Source organism: Dermacentor silvarum, chromosome 1 (assembly GCF_013339745.2).
Source record: "Dermacentor silvarum isolate Dsil-2018 chromosome 1, BIME_Dsil_1.4, whole genome shotgun sequence".
In the NCBI taxonomy this organism is placed as follows: domain Eukaryota; kingdom Metazoa; phylum Arthropoda; class Arachnida; order Ixodida; family Ixodidae; genus Dermacentor; species Dermacentor silvarum.
In genome coordinates this window covers 111,531,352-111,544,669 of record NC_051154.1, presented here as the reverse complement: position 1 = coordinate 111,544,669, position 13,318 = coordinate 111,531,352, and the positions used below count along the sequence as shown (strand labels likewise).

The 13,318-nt window shown below is 45.6% G+C and overlaps 2 protein-coding genes across 2 annotated transcripts in view; both read left to right on the top strand.

Annotated features, from left to right (window-relative positions):
• Positions 1-13,318, top strand: part of LOC119435085 (synaptopodin-2-like) — a 116,641-nt gene that overhangs the window by 75,457 nt on the left and 27,866 nt on the right. The gene's annotated exons all lie outside the window — the stretch shown is intronic.
• LOC119435095 (uncharacterized) lies at positions 9,938-12,498 on the top strand. Its single transcript, XM_037702050.2, has 2 exons — positions 9,938-10,700; positions 12,295-12,498. Exons 1-2 carry the CDS (start codon positions 10,356-10,358, stop codon positions 12,355-12,357), a joined length of 408 nt encoding a protein of 135 aa, XP_037557978.1. The 5' UTR covers positions 9,938-10,355; the 3' UTR covers positions 12,358-12,498.

The following is a 13,318-nucleotide window of genomic DNA, read 5'->3' as shown; positions in this document are numbered from 1 at the left end:
CCCCCTCCCCCCTACCCCCTTACCTGTGATGTGCAACGCCACAAAAGTTCTGCTGCGATTCGCGAGATGTGCCCCTTTATGTGGCCTCTTGTGATGAACTTACTGAAGAACGTTTTAATCAGTGTGTGCCCATGCATACTCTGAACTTCTCTCATATTGTCTTGCAGTCTTCTTTCCTCCTTCGCCAGTGCGAATAGCAAACCGGGCTCAGCCTGGTTAACCACCCTGGCTTTCCCTTATCACTTGTTTCTCTCTTCCTCACTCCCGTCTATTAATGACGCATTAATTAAATAATTATTGGTGCGTTGCTCTCCAAGCTGCTGCACGAAGTGTGAAGGACCCCGTACTGAATTTCCCATATTATAGTTCTGATTACACGAGTTTCCTCAATTAGCCGCTAAATTTAAGATCACGGGTATTACTGGATTTCATCCATGTCGGAACGCGGAAGCGTCATCCGGAGTTCCATTTCACGGCCTTGCGCTCAGCTGCAGACCCGCACTTCTGTTTCCAAAGTACAATAGCTATGACGAATGCTTCAAGCACTTCCGAGCGTAATTTACTCACACAGTATACTGGGAACCACAATACTCTGCTTCAGTACCTGTCTTTGTTTAATGACCACTCCTATTGACGCTAAGAAAGAAATGAAAATAGAAGATGGAGACCGTAACGTGGCCGTATGTGAACAGAAAGCCCTCTGCGAACTTTTTAGCAGAAGTTCTCCTGTTGGTCGACTTCTTCTCGACTGATAAATACATTTACACTTGTCAAAACCTTGGCACCAGGCTCAGACTTGGTGCCTCTTCTCTAGAACAGTTTGTGTCCAATTGCACATGCCTTAAGTTTCGCCAAATGCTTCAGCTGGACAAGTATTGCCTCAGCCTATCACTGAGGGCTTCAAGGTTTGACAAGAGACGCTGAAGTTACAGCTGCCATCCTCTAAAGCAAGACAGCTACATTCAATGGTTCTTGTTTGTGTTGTGCAAACCCGGCGAGCGGATTTCACCGAGCGCTGTGAAAAGTAGCCGTGAAACGTCACCTTAGGCACGCCGGAGGGTGACTGTGCCAGGGCATGACTCACAAAGCCAAAGAATCACTGTGTTCAGCCTCTAAAGTGACAGATTTGGAAGTGTCAGCAGTTAAGCCTCATTCACTGTGTTTTCTTTCGCCGCTGGTTGGGAAACATCGAGAGCCCTTCTCATTTTCCTGCCTTGTAATGCTCCCACGCTTTCGCACTCTGTGTTAGCGACGTCAGGGGTAATGACATTAGAGAGTTTTAGATTATGAGACACAAGAGGCTTGCGTTCCGCTCGCGTACGCAAGCCACTTGGATACTGTCTATCTGATACTCTCTATCAACGGAAAAAGGTCTTGACTTATCAAGAATATACAGTGCTCTTCCTGCGTGTAAGGTAGTTTCTGCAGCATTCATTCACCATGCCATCGCATTCGTGAAAACTATGTCACAATGAGAACGAAATACTCTTAGCACGCCGCCAGCGCTATAGGATTCTGTCTGAACCATTCAGACAAGATCCGGAAACCAAATTCGAGAAGCTTGCAGTAGTCGGTATTGTGAATAAAACGTATGTCTCTATGTATGTATGTATGTATGTATGTATGTATGTATGTATGTATGTATGTATGTATGTATGTATGTATGTATGTATGTATGTATGTATGTATGTATGTATGTATGTATGTATGTATGTATGTATGTATGTATGTCTATCTATCTATCTATTTGGACAATACAGGGCTCTGCCCGCGAGTCAGAACTGATGGAGGAAAGTAACTTCAGTTAAGGTCTACACCCGCTGGGGGATGCCGGGGGATACAATGTTTATTAATAGGTTTGCAGACATGAAGGAATCACAGAGAGCACAATGAAAGTAACTTGCTGGCAAATGCTCCCGGGAGGGGCTAAATGCCTGCCTGTTCAAAAAAAATGTACACAGAAAAAAATATAGTAAGTGAAAAAATGCAGAGAGATTAAACAGTGTTAAAAAAAGACAGAGTTTGGGAGTGTAAAAGTGGAAATAGAAATAAAAATGGCGATATAAAGAAAGAAAGTGCACGCACTGTAGAGAACAACACAAGAACGAGATATGGAGCTGCTTTACCAACAGCGCGGCATTCAACATCCGGCATGTGGTCCACGAATTCGCATAAAATGAGACCGCATCAGTATTCACAATGTTTATGCTACAATCAAGAGCTTATATGGGTGGAATTCAATAATAATAGAAGAGCTTTGTGAGCTTCATCACATCTAGACGCATGATTAGTGAGGAAAATAATACCGTCCAGTGTAGCACATTGTGAGTAAATAGAAAAAATATTTCTACTTTCAGTATATACAACAAAAAATACAAATACATTCGTTCAATGCGCATAACCCTGTACAGAACGTAAAAACACAATATATGTACCCCTCCCTCCCCTCCAATACATTTCAACACAATTCAGCGACTATGTTGAATGCACGCAAGAGCGTTTCAGAACTACACACGCCTGCTTTGTCTGTCATTCAGTCTCCACATGCTCATTGAAGGCGATGCTCAAGTGCAAGGGGTAGCGCAAACGAAAGTATACGACATTCAGTTTACCTTCACTGCTGCCTTCCTCGGAATTTGTTCCAAGTTCATACACCTTGCCAACTCTCCAGCTAAAGTTCGTAAGATGTAATATGGGCCGTAAGGTAATTGGTTAAAACCGAATTAGCTAATTGAATACAAATATAATTAAATATTTATTAGTAAATAACTCGATTATGCCTTTTGATTTTTCGTGCCATTAGTAATTAGTAATTTGTGCCTCTTTGAGCATCTGAGCTCAAGTTCTAGAATTGTTCTTACTGCCACAGGCGATACATAAAAAAAAATTGCAGTCTTCGCAACAGCACTCACTGTATACGCACCGTCCCGGTCATCTGCAGCCCGCTTTACGCAACGAGAGAAAAACAAAAACTACGACAGCGATCGCACAGCGCTGTGACACCTTCACGCCCCTCCCCTCCCCCCTCGCCTACATTTCCCGCCACACTAAGCCTGTCTAGACTTACGGCGTCCTTGAACAGTGAGTCTAGCGCAACGCCCCACAGGGCAGTTCAAGCGGTGGGAGGCTAGAAAAGATGAAGCGACACGTGCCAGGCCGATTTTGCCAGGGAGAGCAGTTAAAGCAAGAACCGAGGTGCCTAGACGCGCGCTCTCTTCTCGCGCGCCGCGTACTGGGAGTCACGTGATCTGCTGACTTTCGAAGGCACGGCGCAGTTAAATGGCAAATGGAGCTGCAGCACGGAACGTTCGCTTGCGAAAGGTGGCTCCGTGGCGTCCCACAAGGCGATGCTCACGGTCATCGAATCAAGTCTATTCATGTGCGTCCTTGGGTGCGTGACACCCCGCGCTGTTATAGTTAGCCAACGAGTGCTCACTGGAATTTATACTGCCCATCCATAAAAATACCAGCTTTACTATGTGTAACATTATGTACTAGAGACATAGACTATTTCATAACACAGGACAAGCGCTTATCTTCTTGCCCAGTTCACCACTTTGTTGACTATTCTACTGCCTCGCTATCGCAGTCAGTGTTTCGCCCCTTAGCACGAAACTGCGAGCTTTTTTTTCATTTTCTTTTGGCTCCAGTCATATGTGTCTTCGTTGTAACTCAGTCAAAACACTCCTGTTTCAAATTGATTACCATAAAATAACTGCTACATAATTACTGTAGTTTACTATATCGCGATATATACAAAGAAATTAACTTTTTTTTTTCCTTAAATGCCCATGTGCCTCCTTCTGTAGAAAGTTACAAACGGCCGCTAGATCTGACCATACACAAAAAGCAAAGAAGAAAAACTTTGTTTTCAGCGCTTTCCGTTAAGTCCGCGGCGTCAAAACTTTAACACGCAATGTGCTACATGACAGGCGAACTGGCAAAAGAACTGACGGGAACCTCTGCTTTCGTGCCAAAAGTTGTGTTTCTCATCCGTGGCTAAGTACTTCTTTCTGTTTTACGTTCCACACTCTAAGCAGATAAAAGAGGGATGGCTTCTGGTGAACACAAAAAAAAAAACAGCTAAAAGCAGCCATGCGCTCAAGCGTTGTTGGCATGTCAGTAAAAACACAGCCAACGATCTGCTCGCCAAGAAAGACCGCACGCCAGCCACGTCGAAGCTTGCCAAGAAAACTGCAGTGGCCCACCCAAAGAACAGGCGACAGCGCTAAATTAATCTCTGCGCTTGCGCAGCAGTTAGATATAAGGCGTCCTCAAGTACAAGCTGTGACAGAACATAAGATAGGAGCACTGCGCTAGCCAACATTGTTTGTCGCAGAGTCAACCAAAAATTGTTGGAATTGCGGGATTTTAAGCTAGGCTTGTGCGCCTCCAACCAAATTCCTCTTCTAACCGAAATGCCAGAAAACTGTTTGAAAACTTACCCTGCTTCCTGTTCCCGATTGATTACATGCACTTCTTCCATCCTGATTATCCTTGAAAAGAGAAGCCAGACCACTTCGAGCCTCCTCTAATGACAGAAGTCGTGAGATACCTCACACAGAACGCACCACGTAACGGCGTCAACTAGCCAAAGCAACTCGAGGGATAACAGAAAAACACTAAGGGAGAAATCCATCAGAAACAGCAGCACCATACAGGCCACTTGGTGTTTCAGTACATCATATTACTACTTAAATTATTGATATAACCAAGCGACTGTCGCATACGGGAACTGGCTGTCGCTGATGAGCCTAGTTCATGAATTAAGCCTTTCGTCTGTATATTAATGTGGGCTACACAAAAGTAGCGTTGAAATTTTCTGTACGAGAAGCAGCGACGGAACACACACCTCAGGGGCTTAAGACAATGCTCATCATTGTGGTTTGACGTGGTGTCTTGGTGCGAGCCTTACTCCAATGCGGTGAGACGTGCACTGCTGGATTGCCGACGGTAAATGTGAATATATACAAGGTAATGAAAAGCAAGTGCAGGATATATTGGATGGTTGCGGTACATGAGCTAGGCACTGAATTCTCTTAAAGGAGGCTGTCACAGCGACCGCATCAAAGAGAAACACGAGCAGTTGTCTCGACCGGCCTTGGTAGAATGGTAGCGCAGCTCTCGCGAGCCACCTACCGAATAACCTCACAAGTAAAATGCGAACCAGCTCTTCACTACTTCGGCTCGTGTAATTGATACGTGTCTGACCGGCACCAACTTGTACATAAAAAAGAACCAGTACTAGATCGAGGTTTTTTCTTGTGGCATATTCATTTCGAGACAGAGTGAATTGTTTTACTTCACTCTTACTTCACGATTCTTTGTTTCGTCTCTCCATTGATCAATTTCCTCGATCGGGTCTTCAAAGGCATAGAACTTCGTAGTTCTTCGTTCCCTGTCTCCTTTGTGCAATGACTTTCAACGAGCCTTCAAGGCCAGCAAGAAGCGAGCCACGGTTAGCGAGGCATTCTTCGTGTACAGGTCGACCTGCGAAGGACCACTGCCTCCAGCCAGACTTGCAACAATCACTGAGAATCTCTACTGCCATTCCCTAACCCAGTAGCATCGCGAAAGGAATAAATAAAATCTTCAGAATGAATTACATGCTCCTCACAGGAAATTCATCATTTTCAAGCTTCAATGGACGCGTATAAGGGGACGCTATCCGTCAGAATTTACTCAGTAAGAAAAAAATGTCTTTGTTGCATTTACGAGTTTTATTTTGTTTTCCATCATTTGAAGTAAGCAAGGTTAACGTTCCAGTGTACATTGCAAACTGTTCTTCATACCACCATTCCTTCTATTTATTTTCTCATTCTCTAACTTTCTCGTGTTGTAACTTCAGAGAGTTCTTTTTTTTTTTGTAGTTTTGTATACGAACGAAATATTTCACAGACGCATAATATATGGTGGATTAGCGCAAATTATTAACCGACACAAAGAACGAATTGGACAAGGGCGGGCGCCACTAGCAACTGTTTATTCTCATTGCAACCACCGATGTTCGTGCAATTTGTTCCGCATGCGCATCGTCGCATCATTGCATCGCACAGACACATGCTCACGCACCTGCTTCTAAGGCACGCTATGTCCAGATTAACAGGATGACACAAGGAGCCGGACCAGTTTTTTGCTCTTGCAGCGTGCCTTCAAAACAAATCTGCTTGCGAAAACGCGTGTCAAAGGTAACATATATATATATATATATATATATATATATAGTCAGGATCCAGGCTTAGGACTGAGGATCAACGGCGAATATCTCGGCAACCTTCGGTTTGCTTATGACATTGTCCTATTCGGCAACATTTGGGACGCATTACAGCAAATCATTTAGGACCTTAACCGAGAAATTGTAAGAGTGGGCTTGAAGATTAATATGCAGAAGACAAAAATAATGTTCAATAGCTTGGCAAGGGAACAAGAATTCAGCATCGCCAGTCAGCCTCTAGAGTCTGTAAAGGAGTACGTTTATCTAGGTCATTTACTCACTGGGAACCCTGGTCATGAGAAAGAAATTTACAGAAGAATAAAATTGGGTATGAGTGCATATGGCAGGCATTGCCAAATCCCAACTGGGAGCTTACCACTGTCGTTGAAAAGAAAAGTGTACAATCATTGCATTCTACCGGTACTAACATATGGGGCAGAAACTTGGAGGTTAACAAAGAAGCTCGAGAACAAGTTAAGGACCGCACAAAGAGCGATGGAATGAAAAATGTTAGGCCTAACAGGAAGAGACAGGAAGAGAGCAGTGTGGATCAGAGAACAAACGGGATAGTCAATATTCTAGTTCACATTACGCGGAAAATTGGAGTTGGGCAGGCCATGTAATGCGTAGGATGGATATCCGGTGGACCATTAGAGTACAGAATGGATACCAAGAGAAGGGAAGCGCAGATGAGGACGGCGGAAAACTAGGTGGGGTGATGAAGTTAGGAAATTTGCAAGCGCAAGTCTGAATCATCTAGCGCAAGACAGGGGTAATTGGAGATCGCAGGGAGAGGCCTTCGTCCTGCAGTGGACATAAATACAGGCTGATTATATATACATATATATATCGTCCCGGCCTCCTGCAGCCCGCTTCACACAATGAGGGAAAAACAAAAAACTACGACAGCGATCGTACAGAGCGCTGTGACACCTTCACGCCCCTCCCCTCCCCTCCCAATGGTGATATATATAGTCAGATCATAAGCAAACTAATCAATATTGGGCCCTTCGGTTTCCTTTCATATCGTTCATATTTACAGGGTGCTTTTTTTAGGTCCAACGTTTTTTAAAAATCGGCCTGTCTCAGAGAGCACCATTCTAATCCTTGATCTAAATTGCTCGATGAGGCAGCAATTACTTCAACAAGAAATCAAAATGTTTCACTCAATAATTAACACCAATTACGGTAATTAACTTTTCATTGTTTACTTTACGGCACATTTAAATCTGCGAATCATAGCCGGGGATTTCGCATGGCGTATCCACATCGAACGAATTCTCAGGAGTGCACCAGCTTCGAGATAATAATTTTTAAGGTGTCCGACGAAATTGCATTGGCGTTCCAGTTACTTTAAGAAAACGTGGTTTTATGCATTGAAGCACAAAAGTAACTTTCGTTGGACACTTTGAAAATTAACATCTTGCTACTGGTGCAGTCCTGAGAATTATTTACAAGTGGATACGCCTTGCGAACTCACCCTTGCGAACTCCCGGTTTATATATATATATATATATATATAATATATATATATATATATATATATATTGGTGTGTTTGTGTGTGTGTGTGTGTGTGTGTGTGTGTTGTGTGTGTGTGTGTGTGTGTGTGTGTGTGTGTGTGTGTGGTGTGTGTGTGTGTGTGTTGTGTGTGTGTGTGTGTGTGTGTGTGTGTGTGTGTGTGTGTGTGTGTGTTGTGTGTGTGTGTGTGTGTGTGTGTGTGTGTGTGTGTGTGTGTGTGTGTGTGTGTGTGTGTGTGTGTGTGTGTGTGTGTGTGTGTGTGTGTGTGTGTGTGTGCGTTGTGTGTGTGTGCGTGTGTGTGCGTGTGCGTGTGCGTGCGTGTGTGCGTGTGTGCGTGCGTGCGTGCGTGTGTGCGTGCGTGCGTGTGTTTCACTAAAACATACAAAACAGGGCTGCACCCATAACGGCGCCTAACAAATCAACGCTAATAATAATTTTTACGAAACAGTTTATTCTGGAGCACATATACCAAAATCTCCTAAATCTTCAACATGTTTGTGCGTTAGAAGACCAAAAACTGGGCGTCCTGAGAAATTTCAGGACGGCCCTAAGCTTCGAGGTATGTCCTAACCCTAGTTAACACTGCCTTCAAGTTTCTCAAGCTTAATTTTTGCTTAACATACATATCAAAGTAAATGTATAAACAGAAGCCATGAGGTATCGTGGACAGCTGATCATGTGTGTGTGCCAATGTTAGGGACACTCACAAAGTGAGACCCTTGAGGTTGCGTTATGATATTATTTGTCACAAAATGTTCAGCTGCTTATATATTTGTACTTATTTTCATATTATCATGACTCAGAACCAGCGTCATGAATATTTCTTCGTGACAGGAAGCGCACTTCCTGGTGACTTGTTATCAGGGCGAGACACCACTCGCGAGTCTAAACTGCGTATTCCTCATCACCCGTCTACTTCCAGTTTCATTGGGCACTAAATTGAAGAGCAGTATTTCATAGAACCAAAAAGCAAGGCTCAACTGAAATGAACGTCGAGCAGTGACCTTATAATTTCAACAACAGTGTGCAAAATAAGCATTTTATTAACTTTGTGAATTCACAGATTCCGGACTATCGTTATGCACTCGCCGCTTCTGAAGTTTCACTCCCTAAAATTCGTTTTAATAACATCGTTATTTACTAATACCTGCCCCTTCCTATGCTTTAGCAAACCAGTATAGCGAAGTGAAACGTGGCCTATTTGCTGTCTTAAAAATATTAGTGCTATGTTGCTATATATTCAAGTCTCGAGGCAGCAATGTTAAGATTCTTGGTTGTCTACTTTAAAAAATATTTTCTTTATCGCGTGTTTTCTTTTCTTCACTTATTTAAAAACTTCACTTATTCATAAAAACGACCTTCCTGTAACTTCCGCCCTTGGCCAGTGTGCCCATCCGATGAGTTCACCTCCTCCCAAGATTTTTCAGTTTTAATGTTTTTTTGCTGCCTTCGCTATATATATACTTGCATGTACGACATTATGGATAACTTGGGAACATAGACGGCGGCACCGCATCGCTGCGTTTCGACTTAGGCTGCTTTCTGTGAGCTTACGTGGATCCTCACCTTACTTCCTACAATGCCTCGCCAGGTCCCCAGATTAAAAAAGAAAGAAATTTCGCTGCACACGCGCGCTTTCCTCGAGAAACGCTGTCGGTCGTCTCGTCACCAGTTGGTGCAAGAAGGCAAGCGAACCGTTTGCACGCTTTCGTTTTCCCAGCATATCCACGTGAGCATTGACTCCCGAGTTCGACATCGGCTCCAAAACTGACGCAACCCAAAAGTGACTCAGGGCGACCTCGGCGCGGCTAGGTCCTGGCGCTGCGACGCGCGCAGGATTCCTCGAGGGAGCGGCGGCCATGTGGGTGCTGCGCATGACCGTGCTCTCCGGACGCGCAGTTCAGCGTTGAGCTTGGCACTTGCACAGCGCATATTTTGGTATTGTTTTAGATCAAGCCAGCTGCGTAATGACTGCGGCACCAGCTTGAACCCAGTCTCCAGTTACGCGACCGCGGGGCAACATCTTTCGGGCCGAAGCCGCGCTAAGTTTAGCGCAACCGACGCCTCAGTGCGGGGAGAGCCTCCTCTCCCTTGTAAATGGCCCCTTCTCGTCTCGCTGGCCCGGCGGCGTCTGTGGAGGGCAGACAAACAGAACGACATTCCAGCCCGTTTTAAACCTCCTGGGTATTCAGTCCCTGTACACCGGGCTCTAGCAACAGAGAAGCAAAAGAACCCCCCAGTGTCATTAATTGCGTCCATATTTTCATACTTCGAATCAAGCGAGTAAATCGGCAGGAAATAGCGAGAGCTCGAAGGGCTCGGAAAGAACTGCCTTTTTACTCTTTGCTTTTTTCTTTCCTTTGGGCCGGTGGAAGAGAGAGCCTCCTGGTGTTGCCCCTCCCCTTTCCCGCTGCTTCTCGGTAGATGTGCTTGGCTTTTACAACACGTCACGCTGACGAAACTCCGCCTTCCGCGAAGCCAGCGCATCTTCTCCCTCTCCGCGACTACAATTGACGCAGCCCTGGAGCGCCGCTTTATAGGCGTACTCTGAATCTCAGTCGGCTCACGAGTCGAGCACTCGAGCAGTCGCACACCGCCACCGAAGCCCTACCTCTGAGCGCAATGGAGGACAGCACCAAGGTTCCGCTGACGCCCGGCTCGGTCATCAACGTGCCGCTGGGCGCCACGCTGGAGATGCAGCTTAAGCTGCCCACCGAATCTGGCAGCGGCATCATGGTGCCCGCCGGCTGCGAGACCGACGAGGGCCAGACGGTGATGAAAAAGACCACGCAGTCCCGCACTGAGACGCAGCAGTCCAAGCGCGTGGCCACTCACGGCGACCAGACGGTCAGCGAGTCCAGTCAAGCCGTGCGAAAGATGATGCAGGACACTCGTTCAATGGTGCACCAGTCTTCCACCGAGTCCAACGAATCCCAGAGGATCGTGAAGAAAACGACTGCGCAGCAGGTGAGCTTCGTGTTGCCCAATCGGGTGTTAGTTGTAACATTTTGCACTGAACAGAGCCGCAATAATGTGCTGGCTTGAACTGTCGTCCAGCGAGCACGTTATTGGCCGGTCCACCCCTGACAGAATTGCTATTCCAACGTGCAGACTTGTCTAGCGCCAGCTTGAACCTGAACAGCAAAGAGAAAACTCGTGCAATCTTATGATTATAAAGTCAGTAAAAATTTTAAGTTGTTGTGCAAGCACTGGTGAGCCCATGAGCTCAGATTACGCCACGTCTCCAGTTCATACGTGTGCCCTCCTAGTTCCGCATTTTGTAACGGTCCGTTCATTTTCCCATTCTTTTCGCACCTCGTCATTAGCTCGGACGTCGCTGCGCCTCTGTTATCGCCTAGATAGGCCACTCGACTCAGCGTCTGATAAGAAAATAATTTAAAATGTAATGGATCGTTACGAATGCGGCCTTTGTTTTCATCAAACTAATGATCAAGAAATGAAAAGTTTTTTTTTTCCTAAAGCGCGTTCTTGGCGGACACTCTGACAATACTCAATACTTCTCAAGACTGTATTTCATTATTTGCCTTTAGAGTCAAGGGCTGAATTCACAAAGCTTTTCGTTCGGAAGTGTTCTTTGCTCCTGGCCGGCCACCTCCGCTCATCAAATGTCTTGCCTCAGGATTGGCTGAAATTTGCTTTTACGAACAATTCTAGCGTAAGAGAATTTCGTGAATATGGGCCCTGGGACCAGATTCACAAAGCTTTTCTTTCGTAAGTGCTCTTTGTCATTAATCGGCTGCCTTTGCGAATGATACGTCCAGCATCTGAATTGGCTGTCGTTCGCTCGTACGAACAATTCTAGCGTAAGAACCTTTTGTGAATATGGGCAGAGCGCCCGAATTCCCCCCAAGAAAAAGCTCTTATGCTAGAACTGTTCGCGAAAGCAGATTCTTCAGCTAATCGCGATCTTGGAAATATTAACGAAGATTGCTGTCCGATGGCGAACAGCTTGCACGAACGAAAAGATTTGTGAATTCATCCCCAGGAACCGTATTCACAAAACTTCTTTCCCGTTAGAGCATTGCCTCATTGGTCGGCATTCGGGCGCCCGCCCGTCATGATAGCGATCGGCGTGAGAACGAGATCACTGTCCATGCAACGGCCAATCGTGTGCCGCACTTGCACGAGTGAAGGTTTGTGAACACAGGCCCATCTTTTCTTGATAGTTTTTCATTTCAATGCATCGTCTCGTCGATGTTGGAAGTGGTGACAATGTGTCCCGTTGGCCGTGCAATTCAGTGTAAATAGCGGCGTGTTCTCCGCATCAGTGGCACTCCAAATGTGCAGCTTGACTAAACGAGGCACTTTGTTGGCACGACTTGTTTTAAGCCAGCCTACAAGCCCTCACGTCGTCAATTCTTTTTCAGCTTTACAAACACTAGTCTGCCCCATTACTTTCGAAAGCTGGCGTTTAACCTTCAATAGATGAATACATATATCTTTATTTCTTGGATTTGTATTGAAAAGCTGATCACTACACGCGAAACAGTGTTTCGTGTTCGGGCCCTGTTTCATATGTTCGTTTGTCTTTCGTTTGCAGCAAATGAAGTACTCGAAGCAGACCTTCTCATCAACCAGCAGCTTTGAGTCCTCTCACAACTGATCTGGCAAGCCGGGGACGGCGGTTTTTGGCTGTGACGACCTCGTGGACCTCTCTCATTCACTACTCCGTTGAAATAATACACAGAGCCTATTTACTACGGACGTACCACATCGCTCAATAAACAATTTTTATGTAATAGCATTTGTGTCTTAAATTACGTTTTTCCTCGAAGAAGGCATAACTCAAATAGAAATGATGCCCTTTCAGTATATACTTCTCCCGCTTCGCATTACCACAGAGTCACTACTAGCGCGAAAGCGTAAAGGGCCCCGTGTCGCAGAAAATCCCGTGTCGGCGTCGGCGCTGGCGTCCCGTGAGCGAACATTGCCGTACATATTTAGGTATGTGTGTATGCCATGCCTTGCTATATGACATGCGGTATATGCGGGTTATGTTGCCACACCATTCTATCACTAAAGTTGTTCATACCAGGTCTTACATTCTTGACAAAGTTATTCCTCGAAATTTGGAGAATGACAGCCCACAAACAAATTCATGAAACTAGGATCATGAACTAGGCAAATTCATAAACAATCATGGCGAAGTGGGCGTAGCCAGAAAACATGGGACCAATAGCAGAAGGGCTAATGGTGAAAAGGCGTCGCATCAGGAATTATTTTTTGTGCGGTTTAATCATGCATAATCAGTTAGTACACGTTATATCAGACAGGGAGCTATCGCGGTTTTCGTTACGTCGCGTGACAGACAGGCGAAGTTGGGAGTGGCCCGAAAATGTTTTCACCGATCGTGGAGGCTGATTTCAGAAATTATAATCAAAACAGTTTGGGATCATTTTACGTTATAGCGCCCCTGCATTGCATTACACGTGCCATGCATTGCCCGGCCGTCGCCATGGGTAGGCCCCGGGTGCAGCGCACGGCAGAAGAGGCTGCCGTACGCGAACGTAAGCGCGAGCGCGATCGTGCCCGTAAGGCCGATCCCGTGTGTCGGCAACGGCAGA

Coding starts and splice junctions, on each gene's coding strand:
- LOC119435095 (XM_037702050.2), top strand. CDS start 10,356: ATGGAGGACAGCACCAAGGTTCCGCTGACGCCCGGCTCGGTCATCAAC. Junction 10,701..12,294: donor AGAAAACGACTGCGCAGCAG/GTGAGCTTCGTG, acceptor TTTCGTTTGCAG/CAAATGAAGTACTCGAAGCA.